The following is a 20,780-nucleotide window of genomic DNA, read 5'->3' on the forward strand; positions in this document are numbered from 1 at the left end:
CAATAAAGTTTCTTGTAACATTTTCATGTAGCTTAGAATATGTGCAATATGCGCAACAAAGAAACTTGTCACCGTTTGTTTTGCTAACATGTCGCACTGCTTGTTTCTAAACGTTTCTTACCAGCACGTGATGACATTTAGGTGTCACCCGTCGCTATGTATATATGGGTTATTCTCAATTAGTGTCTCTTTAGTGTCCTCACTATAGTGATTCAGATTTCATATAGATATTTCACACATTTTTTCAAGTTTTACTCTTTAAATAAGTATATCCGTTTAATGAGATTTGTTTTAAAATACATTTTATAGTCTACGCTCCATAGCTTTTTATTTGATGAGATACAGGGGATTTTCACATGTCCCACGTGATGCTTGTGTATCTTCATTTTGTATTTTAAGAGATTAAATAACATTAAATAACAAAAATAAGCTACAAATTTTCTTTAACCTTGAATAAAAGCTTATTATTATATTATATTATTATTTCTACCTTTATTTTTACCGGCATTTCTGTTAACAAAATGCATGGAAACACTATGAATCTTTTTCTGTTTTGCTGTATGACGAGGTGGACACACTTTGTTGCTGAATTGTAAAAAAAAAAAAAAAAAAAAAAAAAAAAGGTGTTTAAGTTTCACACGCAGTTTCTGAGCAGTTGAAGGTCTTAAAGGACTGAAAAATAATGCCTAAGGTTCCAAAGGCACCCTGTATTCGTAGCTTGCCTACATGAAATGTAAAATCCAACTGAAATTAAAATCAATAAGAAATGAAAACATTAAAGAACAATAAGAAAACACCACTTAATAAAATGCATGCATTATGTATTTCATTTATACACCATGATTATGCCGAACCAATGAACAAAATATTCATCCTGAAATGTTTTGAAGAGACATTTTGACATTTTCTGTATCTATTTTACTCTCACAAACTGCTGTCAACTATAAAAATTGGTCAAAATCCACCATATTCTACCCCTCTTGGATTTCCGTCTGTTGCTTGTACAATTCAGATGCACCTACGCGTCTAACAGTACTACTGACGGTTGCCTGTGTCTTGGCTTCCAGATGATGCCTCATTATGGAGGTTAACAATGAGGCGGACGTCCTCTCAGTGCTGAGCCAAGTAGCATCGGAGCTGGTTGAGGTGCTAGTCGGCCAGCCGGACGATGTTCAGACGTGCCTCCTCAGACACATGCAGCATGTCCCCAGACCCGCTCGGACCGGGAACCAAAGAGATCGCATCCTGCAGCTGGTGGATCACTTCACACATGCACAGCCTGATGAATGCCGCCGATTCATCCACACCATCACTATGGTGTGTGACAACTTACCCATGGCACTGGAGTCCCATCTCTTGTCAGCAGCTGGATGTGGTAAGGCGATATGTGTACTTCGTCACCCGGAGCTGCTGTGCGGGAGGATGCACAGTATCGGTGTAATATGCTGCAGATTCCTGAGCAGGCCTGTGTTACATGGAGCTGTAGAACAAATGGATGAACAAGACTGTTAATTAGGTAGCAAGCATAACTGGCTTTTGGGGCTGTACTATAGCGCGCTTCGAGATCCAGTTCTGACACTGCTCTGTTTCAGATGACCCTCACCCTCCTCCTCCCCAGAAACCCGAAATGCCAGGTAAATGTACCAGTCAAAAAAAACCTTTCCTCAACTAACATTGACGACATTTTTGCACGCAAGCCATTAGACACCCAGAATATTTCCGTTTTTAAAGTTGTGGGGAAAAAAATGGAGAAGCTGTGGTTCCAGTCATGATGCTGCTGTGCTGTGGATCAGTTAAGCTTCTATCTAGAAAACAAAACTAAGTGAAGCTTCGAAACAGCACACGTGATGTTAGTCATTGACGTGCGTCTTATGCATGTCGATAATGGCACCATGATGCCAACTAAGTGTGTTTTAAATCTGCTGCAGAATACAGAAATCAGCAACCTGCTGATGATTGTCCTACGCCTTTGAAACAGAAACGTGACAGGAAAGGTAAGCACCGCCCAACTGTCCAAAACACTACTGGGCTGCTGAGTTTCATTCTGAGGTAACTCTCTAAACAAGAAAGATAACATGCGACCCATCACCACGAAATGAGTCTTATGGGCGTATTTCTGGTGATGGGTCACGTATTTGATGTATTAGACTTTTTGCTGCCTTACCCTGTGGGCGCCTTTCCTTTACCCTGATTATACAGAATCCTGGAGGGACCATAGGCAGTTTTTTCATGTGATGGATCATTTTCTGCGGTTGAATTTAATCCTAAATCAAGCTCACAAAATCCAAAAAAACTGAGCTCGATTTACTTTTTCCAAACTCTCAATTTGCAATTTTGAACTCTCGGATGAAGTGATGAGTCAAACTGTGTTATGTTTCAAACTAGTGTCTTAAAACTGTACTCAAGCAATCGCCGTTTAGTTTTGAAATGTGCAAAAACTATCCAAGTGTTGCATACATATAGTGTATTTTATTGTGTACAGTATATAGGTCTGAATGTCTATAACCAGGGGGAGCTGGAAGTAGTTTGATATTAGGGGGAAGTTTATAATTTAAACATAAAAGTGTACTTTTCTGAAGAGAGGGGTGGAGACAAAATCATTTTTGTAGGGGTATATATCCCCTACATCTCCCCCCGGTTCCTTGCCCCTGACTATAGCCCCTGATTTTCACAAGAGAATTGCGTGAAACTTTGTGCGCACATGTGGAAGGACTAACAATACGAAAAAGTTGGAATGGAGGACATTTTATGAATTAATATAAAGTTATGGTCTCAGAGGTGTTCTGAGGTATTATTTGTTACAGTGTGTAGGCTTGAATGTCCATAACCCATAGTTTCCAGTATAGAATTGAGTGAAACTTTATTTAGGTACTTGTCAGATATAGAACAATATTCTCAGTTTGGAGTGGGAGACATATTATCCCTTATGACAAACATTGGAGCAAATGAATTCGCTACCATAAAACCCACAGTATTCGCGCACTTAAAACTATGTGTGGATGAGTTAGCCGCAGTTCTGAGACTCCAGCTTCTAGTGTTGCGGGCATGTTTTCTTTAGGCAAGAACACAAATAACCTAAATGTCAGCACAACTTAATTAATTTAAGAACCTGGAATAGCAAGTTAAGATTCCGTTAGTGCGATTTAGTATTTCATGTGCATGTTAAATTAAATTGTGCACATAACTTAGCACATTTTGCTCACGAAAAGAAAAATATCAGTATTGTCTCAGTGCCCTCTGTGTGTGTCTGTCTGTTTTGCCTCTGACACCTTCCGGGTCTGTTTTACTCCAGACTCGCTAGAGACGTACCACACATCCGTTAAGAAGGTCCTGCTGCAGCAATATGAGCAGGTGATGCAGGGTGTAGTCCGGAACGTTCAGCTGGAGCAGGTACGAGTCAGTCTACGCAGAAGTCTGGGCCGCTCCAGAGATGCTGAAGAGGGAGCCACGGAAAGCGTAGTCCCAGTCGAGTCTTTCTTCACTGCACAGCCAGGGGTCACTGTGCTGCTTGGCCCTGCTGGCTCAGGGAAGACGCTGGTGACGCACTACGCAGCCTGGCGATGGGCGAACCGCAACCTGCCGAAATCTGTCCGTTTGCTCTTCTTCTTTGAGTTCCGCCAGCTCAACATGCTCCCGGACACTTTGTCGCTTAGCGACCTGCTATTCCACTTCTTCCTCTCACCTGAACAAGAGGATAGTGAGAATATCCTGGCATTTGTACTTGAAAACCCCAAGCAGGTGTGGTTAATCTTTGATGGTTACGATGAATTCCGCTCCAGATTCACCCCCCCAGTGAGGCCCAGTGGCCCCTTCGACCCCCAGGAACATCTCACAGTGTCTGAGCTTTTTTCTGGTCTATGCAGTGGCAGGATACTCCCAGGCTCTTCAATAATGGTCACTTGTAGGGCTCGGGATATGTTCGACCTGCCCGATAATGACCTGAGCCAGGTGGGTGAGTTGCTAGGCTTTGACCAGCAGCGTGTTAGGGAGTACGCTGAGCATTACTTCCAGGGGAAAACTCACTGTGAACACGCAGTAAACGTCCTGTTGAAAAGTCGTCACCTACTATCCATGAGCAGTATTCCAGCTCTTTGCTTCATGTGTTGCGTCTGTTTGGACCACCTGTTAACTGAGGAGCCCCACAAGCTCAGCTTACCTGAGACTGTCACTCAGGTGTATATCCAGATCCTGAATGCTTTCATTAGTCGCTGTCCAGGCAGCGTGGTGAGAGGGAGCTCCGTGCCCCCGCTACAGGGCCATAAGATGGAGGTGCAAGAGCTGAGTCGCTTGGCACTGCAGGGGCTGGACGAGCACCGCGTCGTGTTCTGGAAAAGTGACATCCCACAGAACATCCTGGACTTCGCTATGGCGGCTGGGCTCCTGTCTCCACTGAAGCTAAGGCAGGGCGATGGATCATGGCATGAGGGATGCGCTTTTGTGCACCTGACGATGCAAGAGTTTCTGGGTGCACTGCACCTGATGACCAGTGAAGACACAATTGAGACAGACTTAAGGAAAAGGCTCAACCTGAAGACCCGCTGGACTGCCCGAACCCAGCCCAAAACAGTATTTACTGATTCCCTCCAACTGTTTTTGTGTGGATTGACCTCTTCAGCCTGCTGCCCATATCTGCTCCAGCTGGCTCGGGGCCCCAGAGCCCAGGGTTGCGTCCAACACCGGCAAGGCGTGGTGTTGAAGGTTCTCCAGAGTTTGGGAAACAGCGCCAGCCTGACAGGTCCCAAAGCGCTGGAGCTTTGCCGCTGCGCCTATGAGACTCAGAATCTCCATCTTGCAGAGATTCTGGCATCGAGATCCCGCTTTGAGCTGCGCAATATCACACTGACACTCATGGACATGGAGGCCCTGACTTTCGTAATTTCAGCTGGTGGGCAGGGCGTTGGCCTCGACTTTGGCGGCTGCTCTATGGAGCTGGAGTGTCTGGAGGTCCTGGCCAGCTCTTGGAACATCTCTTATCTCATGTGAGTCACTCAGCCGCTAGTAAATAATCTACTGTGTTGTCAGTCACTCAGTGAGAGTAGCAAAAATACAGCACTGAAATAAATTAAGAGACTATAAAATCTGCATTTTAAATCCCAGTTTAATCCTGGTTCTACTGGAAGAAGGCTATGCTGAGCGGCAGGTTGCTTTCAGGCTCAAAATTTAATTATACATGTGTGCAGATTATATGGCCAAAAGTAAATGGACACCAGTTTGATCAACATCTCATTCAGAACCAAGGACATTATAATGGCTGTCTATTGGCTGGTGGAACGTCATTATAATGGCTGTCTATTGGCTGGTGGAACGGCATTATAATGGCTGTCTATTGGCTGGTGGAACGTCATTATAATGGCTGTCTATTGGCTGGTGGAACTTCATTATAATGGCTGTTCAGGTAGGGTATTGATGTTGGTTTATCTGGTCCCTTCCTGTGAGCTTGTGAAGTACCAATTGAACTCGGTCCCAATTATTTTGACCTTCACAGTCACTTGTTGGAAAGACGGCATTCTAGGGAAAGTCAAAACCTCTTCTGTACAACCGCGTCATTTTTGTTTCAGGACATTGCGTGACTGTATGTTTAACTATACAAGTTTCAACAGCGGGTTTGACTTAATTTGGCAATTGCTCTAATAGAGGTGTCCAAATACTTCAGGCCATATGGTATATTCTACTGTATTTCCAATGAATCCTCTGTATAGAACATACTTGGGATCTGTTTTTCTAGGAATGTGCAAGGCTACAAAACTTATAGATGGTAAACTGGACTCTACTTCTGTGAAAAGGCTAGGAGATATTTCTTATGAAGAAGAAATGTAGAAAGGAGAAGGGTGATGGAATATAGTATCATTCCACATTCAACATATCTAAGCACCTGTTAAAAGAGATCATTCCATTGCAACAATTAACATACAACCTGAAAGATAAAACTAAAACTTTTTCACAACTACGGGAAGCCATTCTAGACCTGTTGTAAACGACTAAACATTAATAATCTTTGATTGCATTATAACACCTGCCAACATCAGGTTGTGAAAGACAGGGAAATTTTGCCAGGGCGGTCCTCTATGATGACATTTGCCAGGGGGCAGGGAAATCTAGACTGTTGTTTAACAGCCCACGACGTTCAGGGTTTGGTACAAAGCTTGGTTTTGGTTTCGCAGTTCTGGAATTTGTTTTGAAATTACTTATTCTTAAAACCGCAAACGCAAACATAATGAAGAAGCTGTAGGTCAAAAGCAAGGCATCTGTTAACCTATTTGAATATCAAAACCTAAGAGTCACTCAGCATGGTGCGGTGGTTCGGTGGTTGGCATTGTTGCCTCGCACCTCTGGGACCACTCTTCAAGTCTCCACCATTGCTACGTGTGTGGAGTTTGCTTGTTCTTCTCGTGGCGTTTCCTCCCCACAGTCCGGTAAATACGCTGAAGTTAACTGGAGCTGCCAGTTTGCTTCTAGGCAGAGCTGACTGTTGCCTCTTGCATTGCAACCAGTTCCGCCACTAAGCATTGTATTGGTCGACTGACAGACAAAAACAGCATAGCTTTATGTCTGAGATCTTTTTTTAGAAACAAACAAAAACAACCTTCCGCAAACAGTACTGAAGAAACGACTGACATAAATTATAAATACAATATAAAATGATATTTTACAAAATGCTATAATAAAGATGCCAGCCAACATCAATTATTTATTGGGACTAATTGGGAAGATGGATTAGCCATAATGCTTTATTGGTGTTAATTTATTGGCGTTCGATGTAGCTCAGTGAACTTGAGAACTCTGGAACTATTTAGTTCGGTACCTTCAGAGGCATTTCTCAAAATGATGAACCTTATTCCCCAAAGATAAACTATATCTCTGTGACACTATCTCTCTCTTTTTCCCGGTTTTCCTTGCTCAATGTGTCCCCCTGTGTTTTTACCTTGCTGCGATCGTAGACACACGCTGATGATGTTATCTCAAATGGGTTAGCATGGTGGATGTACTTCGAGCAACACACCCGACTTCAGTATAACAGAGCTGACATACGATCTTACTTTTATCAGCTACTCTCTCACCAGTGTGCAATTTATTGGGAATTTTGCCCAATTTCCATTTATGATTGACTGTAACCAGCACAAGCCCTCCAGAATTTACATCCACATTTAGCATAATGCTTTCCGTGTTGAATATTTGTTTGTGAATCTAGGTTCCGCCCGTGCCAAGAAATGTATTCCATCGTTTCACTGTGCGTTCCGAACCGAAAACTGTGTACTTGAATGGCACCCAACGAATACATGTACCATAGTAACAAGCATGCATTAAGAAAATGTGTAAATGGGTGTGGCTTAATTAGACCATTCTTCTAATTAATTGGGGACTCCACATACTTTTGGCCATATAGTGTACATGCTTAGAAAACATTACAGATGCGGCCACTTATATTGGTGTACCACTTCCTTTCTGACAAAATCGGTACGTGTGAACAAAGTTGAAACTGAAGTATGTTGCTTATTAGGCCATTAGTCATTTTCACATTTAGTAAAACAGAGTGCTAATATTTGATTTACAGCAAAACAAATCAACAAATCACACAAACAAATCAAAAAACAAAACAAATGAAAATGACTTGGACACAAATATTGGTTCCCATAATTTAATATTTCGTAGCACAGCCTTTGGAAGCAATAAGTGCTATCAAGATCTTTCTGTAGCTCTCAATGATATCTCGCCGCTTCTTGATGGGTCGTTTGGCCCAATCGTCTTGAGCAAACTCCAGTTCTCTCAGCTTTCATGGGTTCCTATTGCTAGCTGCAGATTTCAGCTATTCAGCTACGGCCGTTCGTAACTTGAAATGTTCGTAAGTCGTTATTCAGCATCATTTTAAGGGTATATGCAAGTACAAAGAACTAGGATGCTGGGAGTACGCACAGGAAGCGGGAGCCCAATGAACACAATTTGGACGTACAGTCCTCTTCGTTCATATGTCTGAAAGTTCGTAAGTTGAAAGTTCGTAAGTTAAAAGTTCGCAAGTAGATGAATGTTTGTATATTCAAATGAATCTAATCTTCCAGCATCTGTGGTTGACAACAAAGTAGGCTTCTCTGAAAAAGAGCTGCTCACAAGCGCACAGCCTGTTTTAGCTTTAGATGTGTAGTTTTACATTTTGATGTCTGATTTTAACTTTTGATGCATCGCATTTGCTCAATGAACAGCTGTGTGATAATGCAAATATGAGCTTAATTCAGGTCATAAGGGGTTTAGATGTGTGTAAATGAGTTAATGGGGCGGTTAAATGTTTTAATTTGTGTTTTAACTTGTTGTTCATCAGTTTTCGGAGCCGAAAATATGAAGACAGGTTTGCTGAGGTGCTGTCTGGAATCCTTCCGAGACTGACAAGCCTGAGGAGACTTGAGTGAGTTATTTCCTGTGTCTGTCATGTAACCCTAACCCTAACACTCTATATGACTAAGACAGGGAATAAGAGAAATGCATTTAATTTTCAACTGTATCATTTTTATTATGCCATCTACCCCATTAAGAATGGCATCGATGAATGCTATTTGTTTGTTTTCATTGTAATGATTTTTGTGTATTAATGCTCTGCCGAGGTGACGCGACTGGGCTCTGTTTTTGTGTTCCAGCCGTTCAGGTTTCAGTGTGTGATTACAACAAAGTAACTCTCTCTGGTGTAATAAATATTCTGGTGTGATTCACCCCAAAGGTTCATCAGTGGGAACCTGACTGATGCAGGAGCTGAAAAGCTGGCCATTGCTCTAGGGAACTGCCCTGGAATCGCTGAGCTCAAGTAAGTAATATGACCGTCATTACTGTAGCTTTCGTTGCTCTCATGGGATGTGTGGATGAGGTCATCGCGAGCCATTCGTGTCAGATGTTGGCTTGGAAGGTAGCAGGTAGCTGAATCGGCTGGGGTTTTGAGACATTTTGTCAATTTGCATAGGCGTGCAGGGATGCCTGCACACTGCTGTCTTGTGCCTGAGTGACGCAGGGCTGTGCGAAGCTGCCGATCTGCTTTGCACTGCCTTCTGTGATGCGAGGATCATGGGATAATTGCTGTGTCTTTGCAGCCTCAGCGATAACATGCTGATGAACCGCGGGGTCTCTAAGATTGCCGACGTCTTACCTAAGATGACATCCCTCACCACAGTTCAGTGAGTATATGAGCTAACCTTAATGAATTAGCTATTAGTAGTCATTTAGTTCAGTAATTACCATTTTACTTTTTAAATGATAAAATATGTATTGATACCTTGTTTTTTTTTTTTTGTCTGTGTGTTAAGCCTTGGGAAAAATGGGCTCTCCCTGGATGGTGTTCTTTATGTGGTAGAAAAGATGACCTCATGTCCTAATATACAGAGGGTCCATGTCGTGTGAGTTCCCGCCGAGAGCCACGTGCTGGTGCCTGCTTCCACAGAGCCATGTGTGATACCTGTTATGAAATCCTGTATTCATTCACATTTGATCTGTCAACTCCTCTTTGTCTGCAGTGGAAACAAAGAAATTAAAGAACTTAAATTATCCTTGTCTCAAGACCCAGATGCACAGAGGTGGGTCTTATATCTGCTTAAACAGCTGTATACCTGTTTATATGGTATTATATTTGCTTGATATGAAAGGGAGACAGAAAGTTCTAGAAGATCTTTATGTATATGGTTGAATAGATTTGAAAATAATTTTGTATTTCCTTTTATCTCTCCTTAGTGTTGAGGATGCCCCGGGCCGCATTGTCAGGTGACTCCATGCCGCAGTACACATTAGCCAAACTCAGACTCTCATAATGCTGTTAAATTGGCTAAACCGGCACATGTTTCAGGGTTCCATTACAATTAGATCGATGATTGCGTACTCTGATGCCAAAACGGGCATTGAAAGGACAATGCAAAGCAAACATAACCAGCATTTGCCAGACTCTGAGGAACGCATCATACATAAAGAAACAGCTGCTATTGCCTGTGCCTGTGTCTTCTAAATCAGAAGTTCCCACACTGTGGGTTGCAACCCAAAATGGGTCGCAGTCGCGGGTGTGGTGAGTCACCGATTGACCATGAAAAGCCTAATTTATATAACAGCATACATGTCACGGTGCGTCTTTCTGCGCAACTGTCAAACAATGAACAAACACCACCTGTCAATGATCGGTCACTATGCTGTTGTCATGTTGAAACTTCATTGTATAGGATGATTTGTATCCAATCAGAGCAGTTTGTTTTTAGTCGTCGTCTTAATTTAGTGTCAGTCGTACAGAGTAGCTAGTGTTTAGTAGTTGTCAGAATGTCCAAACATAAGCATGCTATAATAAAGATAAACATAAGCATAAAGAAGTTTATATTTATTATAAGTTTAACTTATACAAAAATGTTCTGAGGGCAGAACAAGAAATGATTGGTTCAGAGAGGCGACCAATCAGATTGTAGAGAAGATGGGTCCAAGGAACTAGAAGAGGCGGGACCAACCAATCAGATGTCTTGGTCCTGCCTCCTCTAGTTGCTTGGACCCACCTTGTCTATAATCTGATTGGTTATCTCTGTGAACCAGAGAGATCTTTCTGCTCAGTACGTCCACATTGTCATGTGAATCTCTATTATGTGCTTCTCTTTCCACAGCCTTCTGAACTGCACATTTACACCAGATGAGATGCAAAAGCTGTGCCTGTTCTTGGCAAGATGTTTTGGACTCTCTGTCATTGAGTAAGTCTTCCAGTCAGAGGAAAACAACTTTTCACTTTAGTGATATCGCTCATATTCCAAGTCTGTGCAAAAAAAAAATATAAAAAATGTCCAGTTTAGTTAAACTTTTGATAACTAGCTTGGACTGAATCATGCAGTGTTCAGTTAGTTTGTGATTCTGCTTTTCTGAAATGAAATGAGAGCACTCTTTAACTGTTGGTTAAATGCTAATTTGAAAGTGTCACCTTTGTTGCTTTTGTTCGGTGGTGCACTAAATCGTGTGGTTTTTCTCTTAAAAGCCACTCACTGTTTTCTGTTCCTGTTACCATGGTGACGGCAGTTTGTCTGGCGGGGTGATGAAGGATGATGCCCTGCAGGTTTTGGTTGACTGGCTGCCGCAGCTCAGCGTCTCCAGAGAAGTCGTGTAAGGGTTAACTTTCTCACATCTACTCATCTACATTTGTCCCACGGTTATCTCATGATAACCCAACATGCCCTTGAACGTAACACACAAAATGGTATAAATGCAGCAGAAACAGACTCAGAGCAGAACAGAAAAATCATCAAACCAAGCCCATGATCGGTCCCGCTGTGTTACAAAAGATGTATCTCCTCAAGTACGGCTTAATTTATGCTCCACTGGCCGTTTGACATCACTTCACATGTTCTGATGTCATTCCTCTCTCGACAGTATGAATTCCACCTCTCTGACAATGAACGGGCTGTCAGCTTTGAGCCGTTCAGTGACTGACTGTCCTGCTGTGGCCGAGGTGAACATCAGGTAAGTTACAGTACCATGGGGTACAAATGTTTATTTTATTCATTACAATTCACGATGCAATACAGGTAAATGATAGATATATGTGGTATAGAATGCCACATTTGTTTATAAACATTGTGACATTGTGACAACACAGTAGCTAAACTAGGGGGAACCCTTGGTGTCCTTAATACTGTTACTTGGAACATCTTGGGGTATTTATATACTACTATCTGTGACATCCAGGGGTATTTAAAGCTACCAGACTAATTGTACATGAGTTGCTACAGCCTGGTCTACTTCTCTTGCAGGCGTCAAGATCCCATCAAGGTGTCAATTATGTTTAGCACAGAAACACAAAACCAGACTTTGGGGTAAGAAAATGCTGCTCTTGGCATGAATAGTTCTTTGTTTCTCTATATGTGTCAACACTGACTGACTTTCACTACGAAGGTGGACAGCTTGAGCAGTGCTTTTGTATTCTCTGTCTCTGTCGCAGTGAGAAGACAGCAAAGCAAGATTTAGTACAGTCCAAGAAACTTAGGTATTTATACTCTGGATTTTGATTTACTAAAGAGGGTGGTAAAGATGAAAGTGCTGGGGATAATAAAAAAAAAAATGGTGGTAGTTTAATGGTAATGATGGTGGCGGTGAGGATGATATTGTTGGGGGCGGTGATGAGGATGATGACGATGGTGGTGATAATGAGTTTTGATCTTGACTCTCTCCAGGCTGTCAGAGTGTGATCTACGTTCTTCCCATGTAGATAAATTGTATGAGACCCTGAGAGGCTGTCAGGGCCTGACCCTTCTGGAGTGAGTATATATATATATATATATATATACATGCAGTGGGGACTCGGGTTCAGCTCCAGCTGTGACCTATTAGTCCTTGGTGATGAGGAATCCCAGAAAAGATCTGTGTTAGAGGGGCTTTAGTGCTATCTGTCCCTCTAGGTGGTTCTGTTGGAAGATATCGAGGGTAAAGATATCTGTCTTCTCTCATATATCATGGGATTGAATGCCATTCTTCCGTGGTGCGCAGTGATACATTTGGTGTATGGCATTGGGTGGTTGGAAGGAGATAAATCCTACATTAAACTGCTCATTACAAAGTCTATGGATTATCTTGAGTAACCGGATCATAATCTCTGGTAAGAGACATTAAATTCGAGAGAAGTCCAAATTTTCTATGGTAGGTATCTCCAAAACTAGGCAACTCCCAGCAGAACAACCTTAATGGATATACTGCACTAAAGCCCCCCAAAACATATAATTTTTTCAGTATTGGGGTGATCTGCCCCTTTAATAGGTGATACTACTTGTTTCTTGAGCTGCATTTATGTATGTGTGTGTTTTAACTTCTGTTTCACAGTCTGTCTAGTAATGCTCTGGGCAATCAGGGCTTAAAGAAGCTCATGGATCTCTTACCACATCTCACAGCTGTCCAGGAAATCAAGTAAGAGTGTCGGCATTCTTAGTGTAGATCAGCGGTTCTCAAACTCGGTCCCCGGGACCCACTGCCCTGCTTGTTTTCCAGCTATCCCTCCCCTACACACTGCTGATTACCTGGATCAGGTGTGTTCAGTCAATCAGAAGCTGAAAGTCAGCTGGGACTTGTGTGTGGGGCAGGGATGGCAGGAAAACAAGCAGGGCAGTGGGTCCCCACGACCGAGTTTGACAACCGCTGGTGTAAATGGAGTTGGTAGAGGGCAAATGGCAAGGAAAATATGCTTAATCTCATGATCTTAGTATTGCATGGACACTGGATATCTGCTAAGGGAATCTCACCTCTTTTCGCTAACCTCTGTTTTTAGTGTCAGTGAGAATGGTGTCACCATGCCGGGGGTCCTTGCAGTGGCCGAAGCCTTCTGTAGCCACAGGAGCATGAGAGCTGTGGACATCACGTAAGTTCATAGCAAGGATGGGACACACACATAGAAAACCTTTCTATTCCTGTGTTTGTTGGGAACTTCCTATTTAATCTCATTTTTGAGTTTTTCCACAAACCCCCGCAAACTTGATAAAAAAAAAAAAACTAAACTTTTTTTGCACCTAGAAACATTCATCAACACAAGACTCCTAGATGGTGAGGGCAGTTTAACTCATTTGCCTTTTTGCAGATAAGCGCGGTACCACAGTAAAGGGTAAAGTAGCTCCTCTGTTTTGTTGCTGTCCAATGAAAACCATGCCGTCCACTTTTTGACAACTTTGACACTTTTTGACAACTTTGACTTTTTACTAAAGATGCAATACGCCAATTGTCTTTTGTCTACTAATTTACCAAGGCATTTATGTTTCATGAAGTCATCTATTTAACTAGTGTTTATGTTTGTACTCGTCTACACATTTTTATTCATAATAGTCATTTGTATGCATTGCAATAAATAGCAAATGTTACCAACACTGATATCTAGATAGCTAGTTAACATCATTGTTAATTGTGTTTTTAATATAAAGCAAGATTAGTTAGTAACTGGTTGACTGACATGTTTGCCTAGCTGATAACAATCCACGTAAGTCCATTTAAAACATCTTTCTTTGTGAACAACAAACTGTTCACTGATGGTTGTGTAAATATAAGTTTCTATTTGTGGTGCCAAGGGTCTCTCATTCCGTTCTATTGTGTTTATTTAGTTTCTGAGAATTTTTTTAATGTGCATTTTTTTTAAACTCCTGAAATAATGGATTTTTGGAAATGCATGTTTTTCATTGGACAGCAACAGTTTAGTATTAGGCTTTCCCATTGGCTAGAGCTACATGTATACTTCTCACTCCCTCTTTCACAGTGTGTTTTAATGCATATTTGAATGCATTTCTTCCCATTAGCCACGAAGGGAAGCAGAGACTCATCATGAAGTTTGGTGTCAATAAAAGGTATAGGCCTTTGCCAGTTCAATTGCATGTGAATTTCTAGAGGAATAGTGTACCGCCGTGTGGGGCCAGCGGGCCTGTAATCCAAAGGTCGGCAGTTCAAACCCAGCCTTAGCACATCTGCAGGTCCTTCAGCAAGGTCTCTAACCCCCAACTCCCAGGTAGCTGCCCTTCACTGACGGCTTACTCTACAAAGAGCAAGTTGAGGGAGACATAAAGACAATTTCCCCACAGGGATCAGTATCAATTACTATTATTACCACTGGTCTTATTATATGTCAATATCTTTCCAGCAAACCACTAAGGAACGTAATGCATTCCACCCAAAAACTTGAAAATGGGTTCTTCCTTTACAAGAAATTCAGGTAAAGCAGTCATTGCGGTCAATCTTGATCACACCTGTCCTTCACGCTGTAGCATTTCTTTAACTCAAAGAATGTTCCTCTCTGCTACAGTCTTCAGTGCACTTGTATCCTTCCTAACAACATGGATGAGCTCTGCAGGAGACTGTCAGCATGCTCAAGCTTAGTGCAGCTAGAGTGAGTATGACAACTACTGTGAACCCGTCAGCAGCCGAAGTCCTTCATCCCTTCCACCCTCAAAAACACTGTTACTCAAACGTGGGAAGACGAGGGTTTGATATTGTTTAATCAGCTTTTTGCTGATGGGATTCTAAAATATTTTTTTTCTGATTTGCAAAAAATGAGTTTGTGAAGGTTTCGGTGGTATAATGGTCTCTGTGAAGGTTTCGGTGGTATAATGGTCTCTGTTTCATTCAATAGTTTAGGGTTAATTTGTTACACCGCAAAGAACTTAGTAAAATTGTATTTTGTTAAAGTAGAATGAATAACATGCTTCACTCTGCATGTAACTGAATATCTGTATTATTAGCACACGGAGGTGGCACCAGTACAGTGGTCTGCAACACATCAACCTCAAGCTACTAGCTACTGAGTAGTCTAAAGGACGCTTACTTTACACACACGCACATATGTGTATATCTGTTTACATCATAAATAAATAAACAAGCAAATAAGTAAATACAAATAAATAAAGGTTTTTTTTGCTTCCATAACAGCTTCAGTGGTGGTTCCCTGGAGCAAAGGTCCATACTGAATGTTCTGACACACCTGCCTCAGATGACTGCACTGAAGCTGCTGAAGTGAGACTTCTAACTTCTGTTTGCAGTCCTTTTAGTGTCGGTGGTCAGTCACTGATACAATGGTTCCTTATGCCTGAAATATATTGTTCTTGCAATTTAATTTCCGATCAACAAGATTGATCGTTTTTTAAGCTGAAGTGACTAATCATGGGATGGCATGGTGGTGCAGAGTTACCTCAGACTTCCAGAGTTAGGGGTTCAAACCCTGCCCCTAGTACATAAGTGAGGAGTTTGGCTATTCTCTAAATCTCTAAATAGCCTCATAACATGTAAGTTTATGCCTCATGAAGAATTGGCATGGACTGTAGGCCAGAGGTATTTAAACTGTGGATCACACCCCCCTAGTGGGATGCAAAGGAATTTTGGGCGGGGGGGGGGTTGGGAAGAAACCGAGAACTATTTGGGGGGGGGGATTGAGGTGAGGGCCAACCTTTAGAAGTATTAAAAATAATGTGAAGACATTATATGTCTGTACATATATCATAATAGCAAGTAAAAGTGATAATATTTCATTTAATAATTAAAGTTCATTTAGGACAAATATATCAGCTCTGGGGGATGTTTTCTTTGCACAACTTCACAAAGTACGTCTTCAGTGGGCTTTCTGGATGCATGTGGTCTCACCTGTTTCAGTTTGTCTGAGAATCTGCTGAGAGACGATGGTATGAAGCCCTTTGCACAGTTGGACAGAGAACATTGGGCTTCTACCTTGGTGAGGTGAGATGATTCTTTTTCAAGGTATTAATGGTGCTGGCTGCCCTTATTTGTTGTGTGTCCCTTGAGTTTTGAGTTTTAATATCATTTCATGGATGTTTTTGTTCCCTCTGCAGTCTCAACCATAATAAAATGACCCTTGACGGGGCTTTGTACCTGGTGGCCGGTATGACCACATCTGCACACTTGCACAGAGTTGAAGTAAGGTGAGGCACCCATCCACAGTGCAGACACACTGAAATTAATTCAGCCATGTGTTTCACTTTTGGTCTTAAACTCTACTGTGTTTTTGTATGGTGTTGAAGTATAGTCTGTTTATGTAGTGGGTGTGATCTGGCTGCAAGATCTGTGGTTCTAGAATGTAATTGAATTGCTTATTTGTTGCATGCTGTGATCGTGGCCCTTAATCAACAGTCTGGGCGAGGAAGACAGAGCTGTTGTTCATCTTGCTCCAGATAACAGTTGTGACAAATCCCTGAGGTATGTCTGTAGGCAAATAACCCCTGTTTTGTTCTTTTATAATCATGCATGTGATGGAGGGTAGATCACTGGAGGTTTAAAAGCATTGATCTGGTTGATTACTTTGTGATTTTTAATGTCTCTGTTCTCTCCCAGCCTCAGAAATTGCACATTTGAGGTTACCCACCTCCAGACGCTGGCTAGAAGTCTATGCTACTGCCACCAGCTGGTGGAGCTGGAGTGAGTATGTAGGAGAAATGAACACATTGCCGTGACGTCACTGTAAATGCCTCTTTGGTTGTGTAAAGGCAGGCGAGCGATACTTGATGATGATGGTAATGGAAAGTATGATGCCAGTAACCATGGTGACAATTTTGGTCAGAAATGAAGGGTTTAACAAGGTGATGGTGATAGTGATGATGAAGGTGATGGTAATGATGATGGTGTCTCCATCCAGCTTGTCCTGTAACGACCTGCCAGCTGGAGCCCTGGAAACCCTGCAGAAGACACTGAGTTCACTGAATGCACTAAGAAGACTGGAGTGAGCATTTAAATGTGTATACACACACATGCAGACACACACATGCAGACACACACATGCAGACACAAACATGCAGACATAAGCATGCGGGGTGGCATGGTGGTGCAGTGGTTAGCACTGCATGGGGTGGCATGGTGGTGCAGTGGTTAGTACTGTTGCCTCACACCTCTGGGACCCGGGTTCGAGTCTCTGCCTGGGTCACATGTGTGTGGAGTTTGCATGTTCTCCCATGTCGTCGTGGGGTTTCCTCCGGGTACTCCGGTTTCCCCCCACAGTCCAAAGACATGCTGAGGCTACTTGCTAAATTACCCGTAGGTGTGAATGTGTGCATGAATGGTGTGTGAGTGTGCCCTGCAATGGGCTGGCCCCCCATCCTGGGTTGTTCCCTGCCTCGTGCCCATTCCCTCGTGCCGGGATAGGCTCTGGACCCCCCGCGACCCAGTAGACTAAGCGGTTTGGAAAATGGATGGATGGATGGATGGATGGACATAAACATAGAGACAAAAAGTCAGATTCATACTTTGCTTCTAGGATCCGAAACTGTGGGTTGAATCAGCAGAATATTGAGGCCCTGCTGAAGGAGTTGGATTGTAGTAAAAGGCCACTGGAAATCAGGTAGGTGTGTGTGTGTGAGCAGGTATACCTTACTTTATGGGGACACAATGTCCCCACAATGCAATAAATACCTGTTTTTTTCCCTTATAGGGACCTGTTTCTTGGTCCTTAATAAAAATCTGTGACTCAAAAAAAAAAACTTCAAATAGTATTTTATTTGGGTAACTTATGATCAAGGTTAGGGCTGAGTAGGGGTTGTGTTTGTCATTGCTGGGATTTAGGGTTTTTCCCATAGAATTGAATGGAAAGTCCCCAAGATATAATTACAAACCTGTGCGTGTGTGTCTGTGTGTCTGTGTGTGTGAACAGACACCATGCATGTACTGCTAGTTCAGTCACTAATTTTTTACTGTGGTTTGTGTTCAGATTCACTTTCAGTTCTAGAGTCTTTAGGGCAACTTCAGCCTTCCTAATTTTTGTCTCAGCCCCGCAGAAAAATATGTTTTATAATGCCTTTTTGTGAATTTTCTTCTGTTTTCATATACATTTTGTACATTTCACTTTTTTTCTGGATGTAAGAGGGCTAGTCAGCCGTGTTGCTGATTGCTGTCAGGACAAAAGCAAACTGTCATTCTTTACTGTTATTTCCTCATTCCCCCTGGGCAGGGTGGAGGAGCCGTGGGTCATGGGGCAAGCTGCTGTTAACCTCGTTTCTTGTTGTCTTGACCTCGCATGCAACATGCAGCAAATCAGGTGAGGTTTAATTAAGAACCTATTGCATGCATTGCACTCTATATTGCATCAAAGACAGCAGAAGCTCCAGTGCTTCCATACAACTGGTCGCACTGGGTGCATCCTTGCCGTGCAAGTAGGTATTGTTCCCCCTAATTAAAAGTTTCTACTTGTGCAGGGTGAATGGAACTACTGTAAACATCACACTGGGGACAGCATATGCACAAGGAAAGCTTTGTTCAGACACTCCAGTGCCAAGGTAAAAGGGGAACGTGACACACGTGTCCATGATTGTGTCACATTTGTACTGAGTGTTAGTTTGAAGACTGTCGGTGAAGCTTACAGACATCTGTACTAAACCATGATGGAATTATATCTGCTCATAAATGTGTTACATGTCCTTTGTACTGAGCTGTGTTACTTTGTGAACTGTATTGTTAAAATGCGGTATACTTATTTTCTCTTGTCCCTTAGGGTGAACATTGGAAAACTGGCCTCTGCTGTGAAATGCATTGGGTAAGATTATAATGTGTATATTTTTAGCTCTGAAGACCTCGGTTCTCACAGTGACATTTGGTTTTACTTTCGTTTCATGATTGTGATTACACAGGGTGTAACGTTCTCATTACCATGTTGCTCACTACTGACCTCTGCTGGCAGATGTGTATCTTTTACATTCTTCAGGCAGTTCAGCATAAAGATTTATAAAACTATTGATATAACCCACCAGCTTTCACTTTCTTTGCATTGGGGTGCCACGGGGGCTCAATGGATAGCACTGTTGACTCAGATTTTCAGAGCTGGAGTTTCAAACCCTGTTTCTGCATTAAGTGTATGAATTTTGCATGTCACCTTGTGTGGGGAAAATTTCATCCAGCTAATCTGGTTTCCTCCTGCAGTCCAAAGACATGCGGTTAGGCTAATTGGCGTCTATAAGATGCCCATAGAGTATGATATGTGTGCCCTGGGACGGACTGATATCCATCAAGGGTGTGATCCAGCAGTGTGCCATGTGCTTCCTGGAATAGGCCCTGAACAAAATAAATGGTTAGAACAGTTTTTCCCAACCCAGTCCCCGGGGAGCCCCGGACACTCCACGTTTTTGCTTCCTCTCAGCTCCCAGCCAATCAGGAAAACCGAATACCTGATACAGGTGCGCTGGGAGCTGAGAGGAAGCAAAAACATGGACTGTCTGGGGTTCCCGGAGGACTGGGTTAAGAAACACTGGGTTAGAAAATGGACGTATTTTGCATATTTTTGTGTTTTATACATGATTACATTATTTACATATTATATATTAAAGGTGAGATTAGACGGCAATTTATTGAGCTTCAGACGACAATTAGAAATAAAGTTACATTGTATAAAACAAGATAATGAGAGCAGATATTTTAAAATGCAAGTAAAGCACCAAAGAGACCGATGTTTGTTCTGCTCTCTGGTGTCTCACTCATTAAATCTGTGTCCTCACACAGGCTGGTGAACTGCTTTCTTCAAGGTCAGCACCTCACATTCCTGCAGCGCATGAGGCAGCGATGTGCCCAGCTAGTGGAGCTAGAGTAAGTGCGGGTTAAGATGGAGTTTGGTGGAGGTACAGCGTTGCCTGCTGTTCTTCTGTGTGCCGCCTCCTTTTAGGTTCCATGCCTCGTGTCCTGTGTCAAAGGTGGACATTTCAGGTCCAGAAAATTAAAATCCAAACCAAGACTTTGTTTCAACCATCCAGTTGAGTATAAAGAGTCACAGTCACAGAGACTCCACTGGTTGGTTGAAACAAAATCCTGATCTGGATCTGTACTTTCTGGACCTGAACTTTCCACCTCTATCTGGTGTTGCCAGTATACAGTAGGCTCCTGGCCCTTCCTGACCTAGAAATTCAAAAAGCAGCCCCTAGATAGACAAAAATGCATTATATTTGGCCGCAGGTGTAAATGTCAGTGTTGTTCCATGCTCTTATGTAATGTTATGCAATCAGTCTAAGTTTGTAAACAAAAGAAAAAAATTTGAACATATTTTTTTTTCGTCTTTTGTCAAGTTTGTCCCAGAATGATATTGGTATAGAAGGGGCAGAGACTCTGTCATCCCTTCTTCCCGATTTGCAGAATCTCAGAAAGCTCAGGTGAGTGATGCCAGGAAGGGAGTTACCAAACAGTGTCGACACACTCCTCTGTTCTGGGAATATACAGTGAACATGTAGAATCCTTATTTAGATGTGATATTGTGGCAGATGGTACATGCAACATGAGGGTATTAACAGGATCTGGCTCACATATCTGACTCAGGCAGACAAATTACATTCAGCAAAAAAAAAGAAGCTTTA

At 42.3% G+C, this 20,780-nt stretch overlaps 1 protein-coding gene across 3 annotated transcripts in view; it reads left to right on the forward strand.

Moving 5' to 3' along the window:
- Nucleotides 1–20,780, forward strand: part of nlrc5 (NLR family, CARD domain containing 5) — a 29,213-nt gene that overhangs the window by 1,395 nt on the left and 7,038 nt on the right. For 2 of the 3 annotated variants that reach the window (XM_049030083.1, XM_049030084.1), the window contains exons 2-35: nt 1,068–1,375; nt 1,593–1,634; nt 1,929–1,994; nt 3,293–4,979; nt 8,312–8,395; nt 8,705–8,788; nt 9,069–9,152; nt 9,282–9,371; nt 9,489–9,548; nt 9,703–9,732; nt 10,605–10,688; nt 11,008–11,091; nt 11,359–11,448; nt 11,739–11,801; nt 11,927–11,971; nt 12,159–12,242; nt 12,802–12,885; nt 13,244–13,333; nt 13,486–13,515; nt 14,256–14,303; nt 14,594–14,665; nt 14,756–14,839; nt 15,379–15,462; nt 16,096–16,179; nt 16,293–16,382; nt 16,591–16,656; nt 16,792–16,875; nt 17,093–17,176; nt 17,708–17,791; nt 18,398–18,484; nt 18,642–18,722; nt 18,938–18,979; nt 19,939–20,022; nt 20,496–20,579. In XM_049030083.1, coding sequence (XP_048886040.1) covers nt 1,081–1,375; nt 1,593–1,634; nt 1,929–1,994; nt 3,293–4,979; nt 8,312–8,395; nt 8,705–8,788; nt 9,069–9,152; nt 9,282–9,371; nt 9,489–9,548; nt 9,703–9,732; nt 10,605–10,688; nt 11,008–11,091; nt 11,359–11,448; nt 11,739–11,801; nt 11,927–11,971; nt 12,159–12,242; nt 12,802–12,885; nt 13,244–13,333; nt 13,486–13,515; nt 14,256–14,303; nt 14,594–14,665; nt 14,756–14,839; nt 15,379–15,462; nt 16,096–16,179; nt 16,293–16,382; nt 16,591–16,656; nt 16,792–16,875; nt 17,093–17,176; nt 17,708–17,791; nt 18,398–18,484; nt 18,642–18,722; nt 18,938–18,979; nt 19,939–20,022; nt 20,496–20,579 — 4,334 coding nt within the window. In that variant the 5' untranslated portion in view covers nt 1,068–1,080. The remainder of the gene's footprint in view (nt 1–1,067; nt 1,376–1,592; nt 1,635–1,928; nt 1,995–3,292; nt 4,980–8,311; nt 8,396–8,704; nt 8,789–9,068; nt 9,153–9,281; nt 9,372–9,488; nt 9,549–9,702; nt 9,733–10,604; nt 10,689–11,007; nt 11,092–11,358; nt 11,449–11,738; nt 11,802–11,926; nt 11,972–12,158; nt 12,243–12,801; nt 12,886–13,243; nt 13,334–13,485; nt 13,516–14,255; nt 14,304–14,593; nt 14,666–14,755; nt 14,840–15,378; nt 15,463–16,095; nt 16,180–16,292; nt 16,383–16,590; nt 16,657–16,791; nt 16,876–17,092; nt 17,177–17,707; nt 17,792–18,397; nt 18,485–18,641; nt 18,723–18,937; nt 18,980–19,938; nt 20,023–20,495; nt 20,580–20,780) is intronic. The other variant, XM_049030085.1, reaches the window with a different exon arrangement.

This window comes from Brienomyrus brachyistius, chromosome 11, assembly GCF_023856365.1.
Source record: "Brienomyrus brachyistius isolate T26 chromosome 11, BBRACH_0.4, whole genome shotgun sequence".
NCBI classification, from domain to species: Eukaryota; Metazoa; Chordata; class Actinopteri; order Osteoglossiformes; family Mormyridae; genus Brienomyrus; species Brienomyrus brachyistius.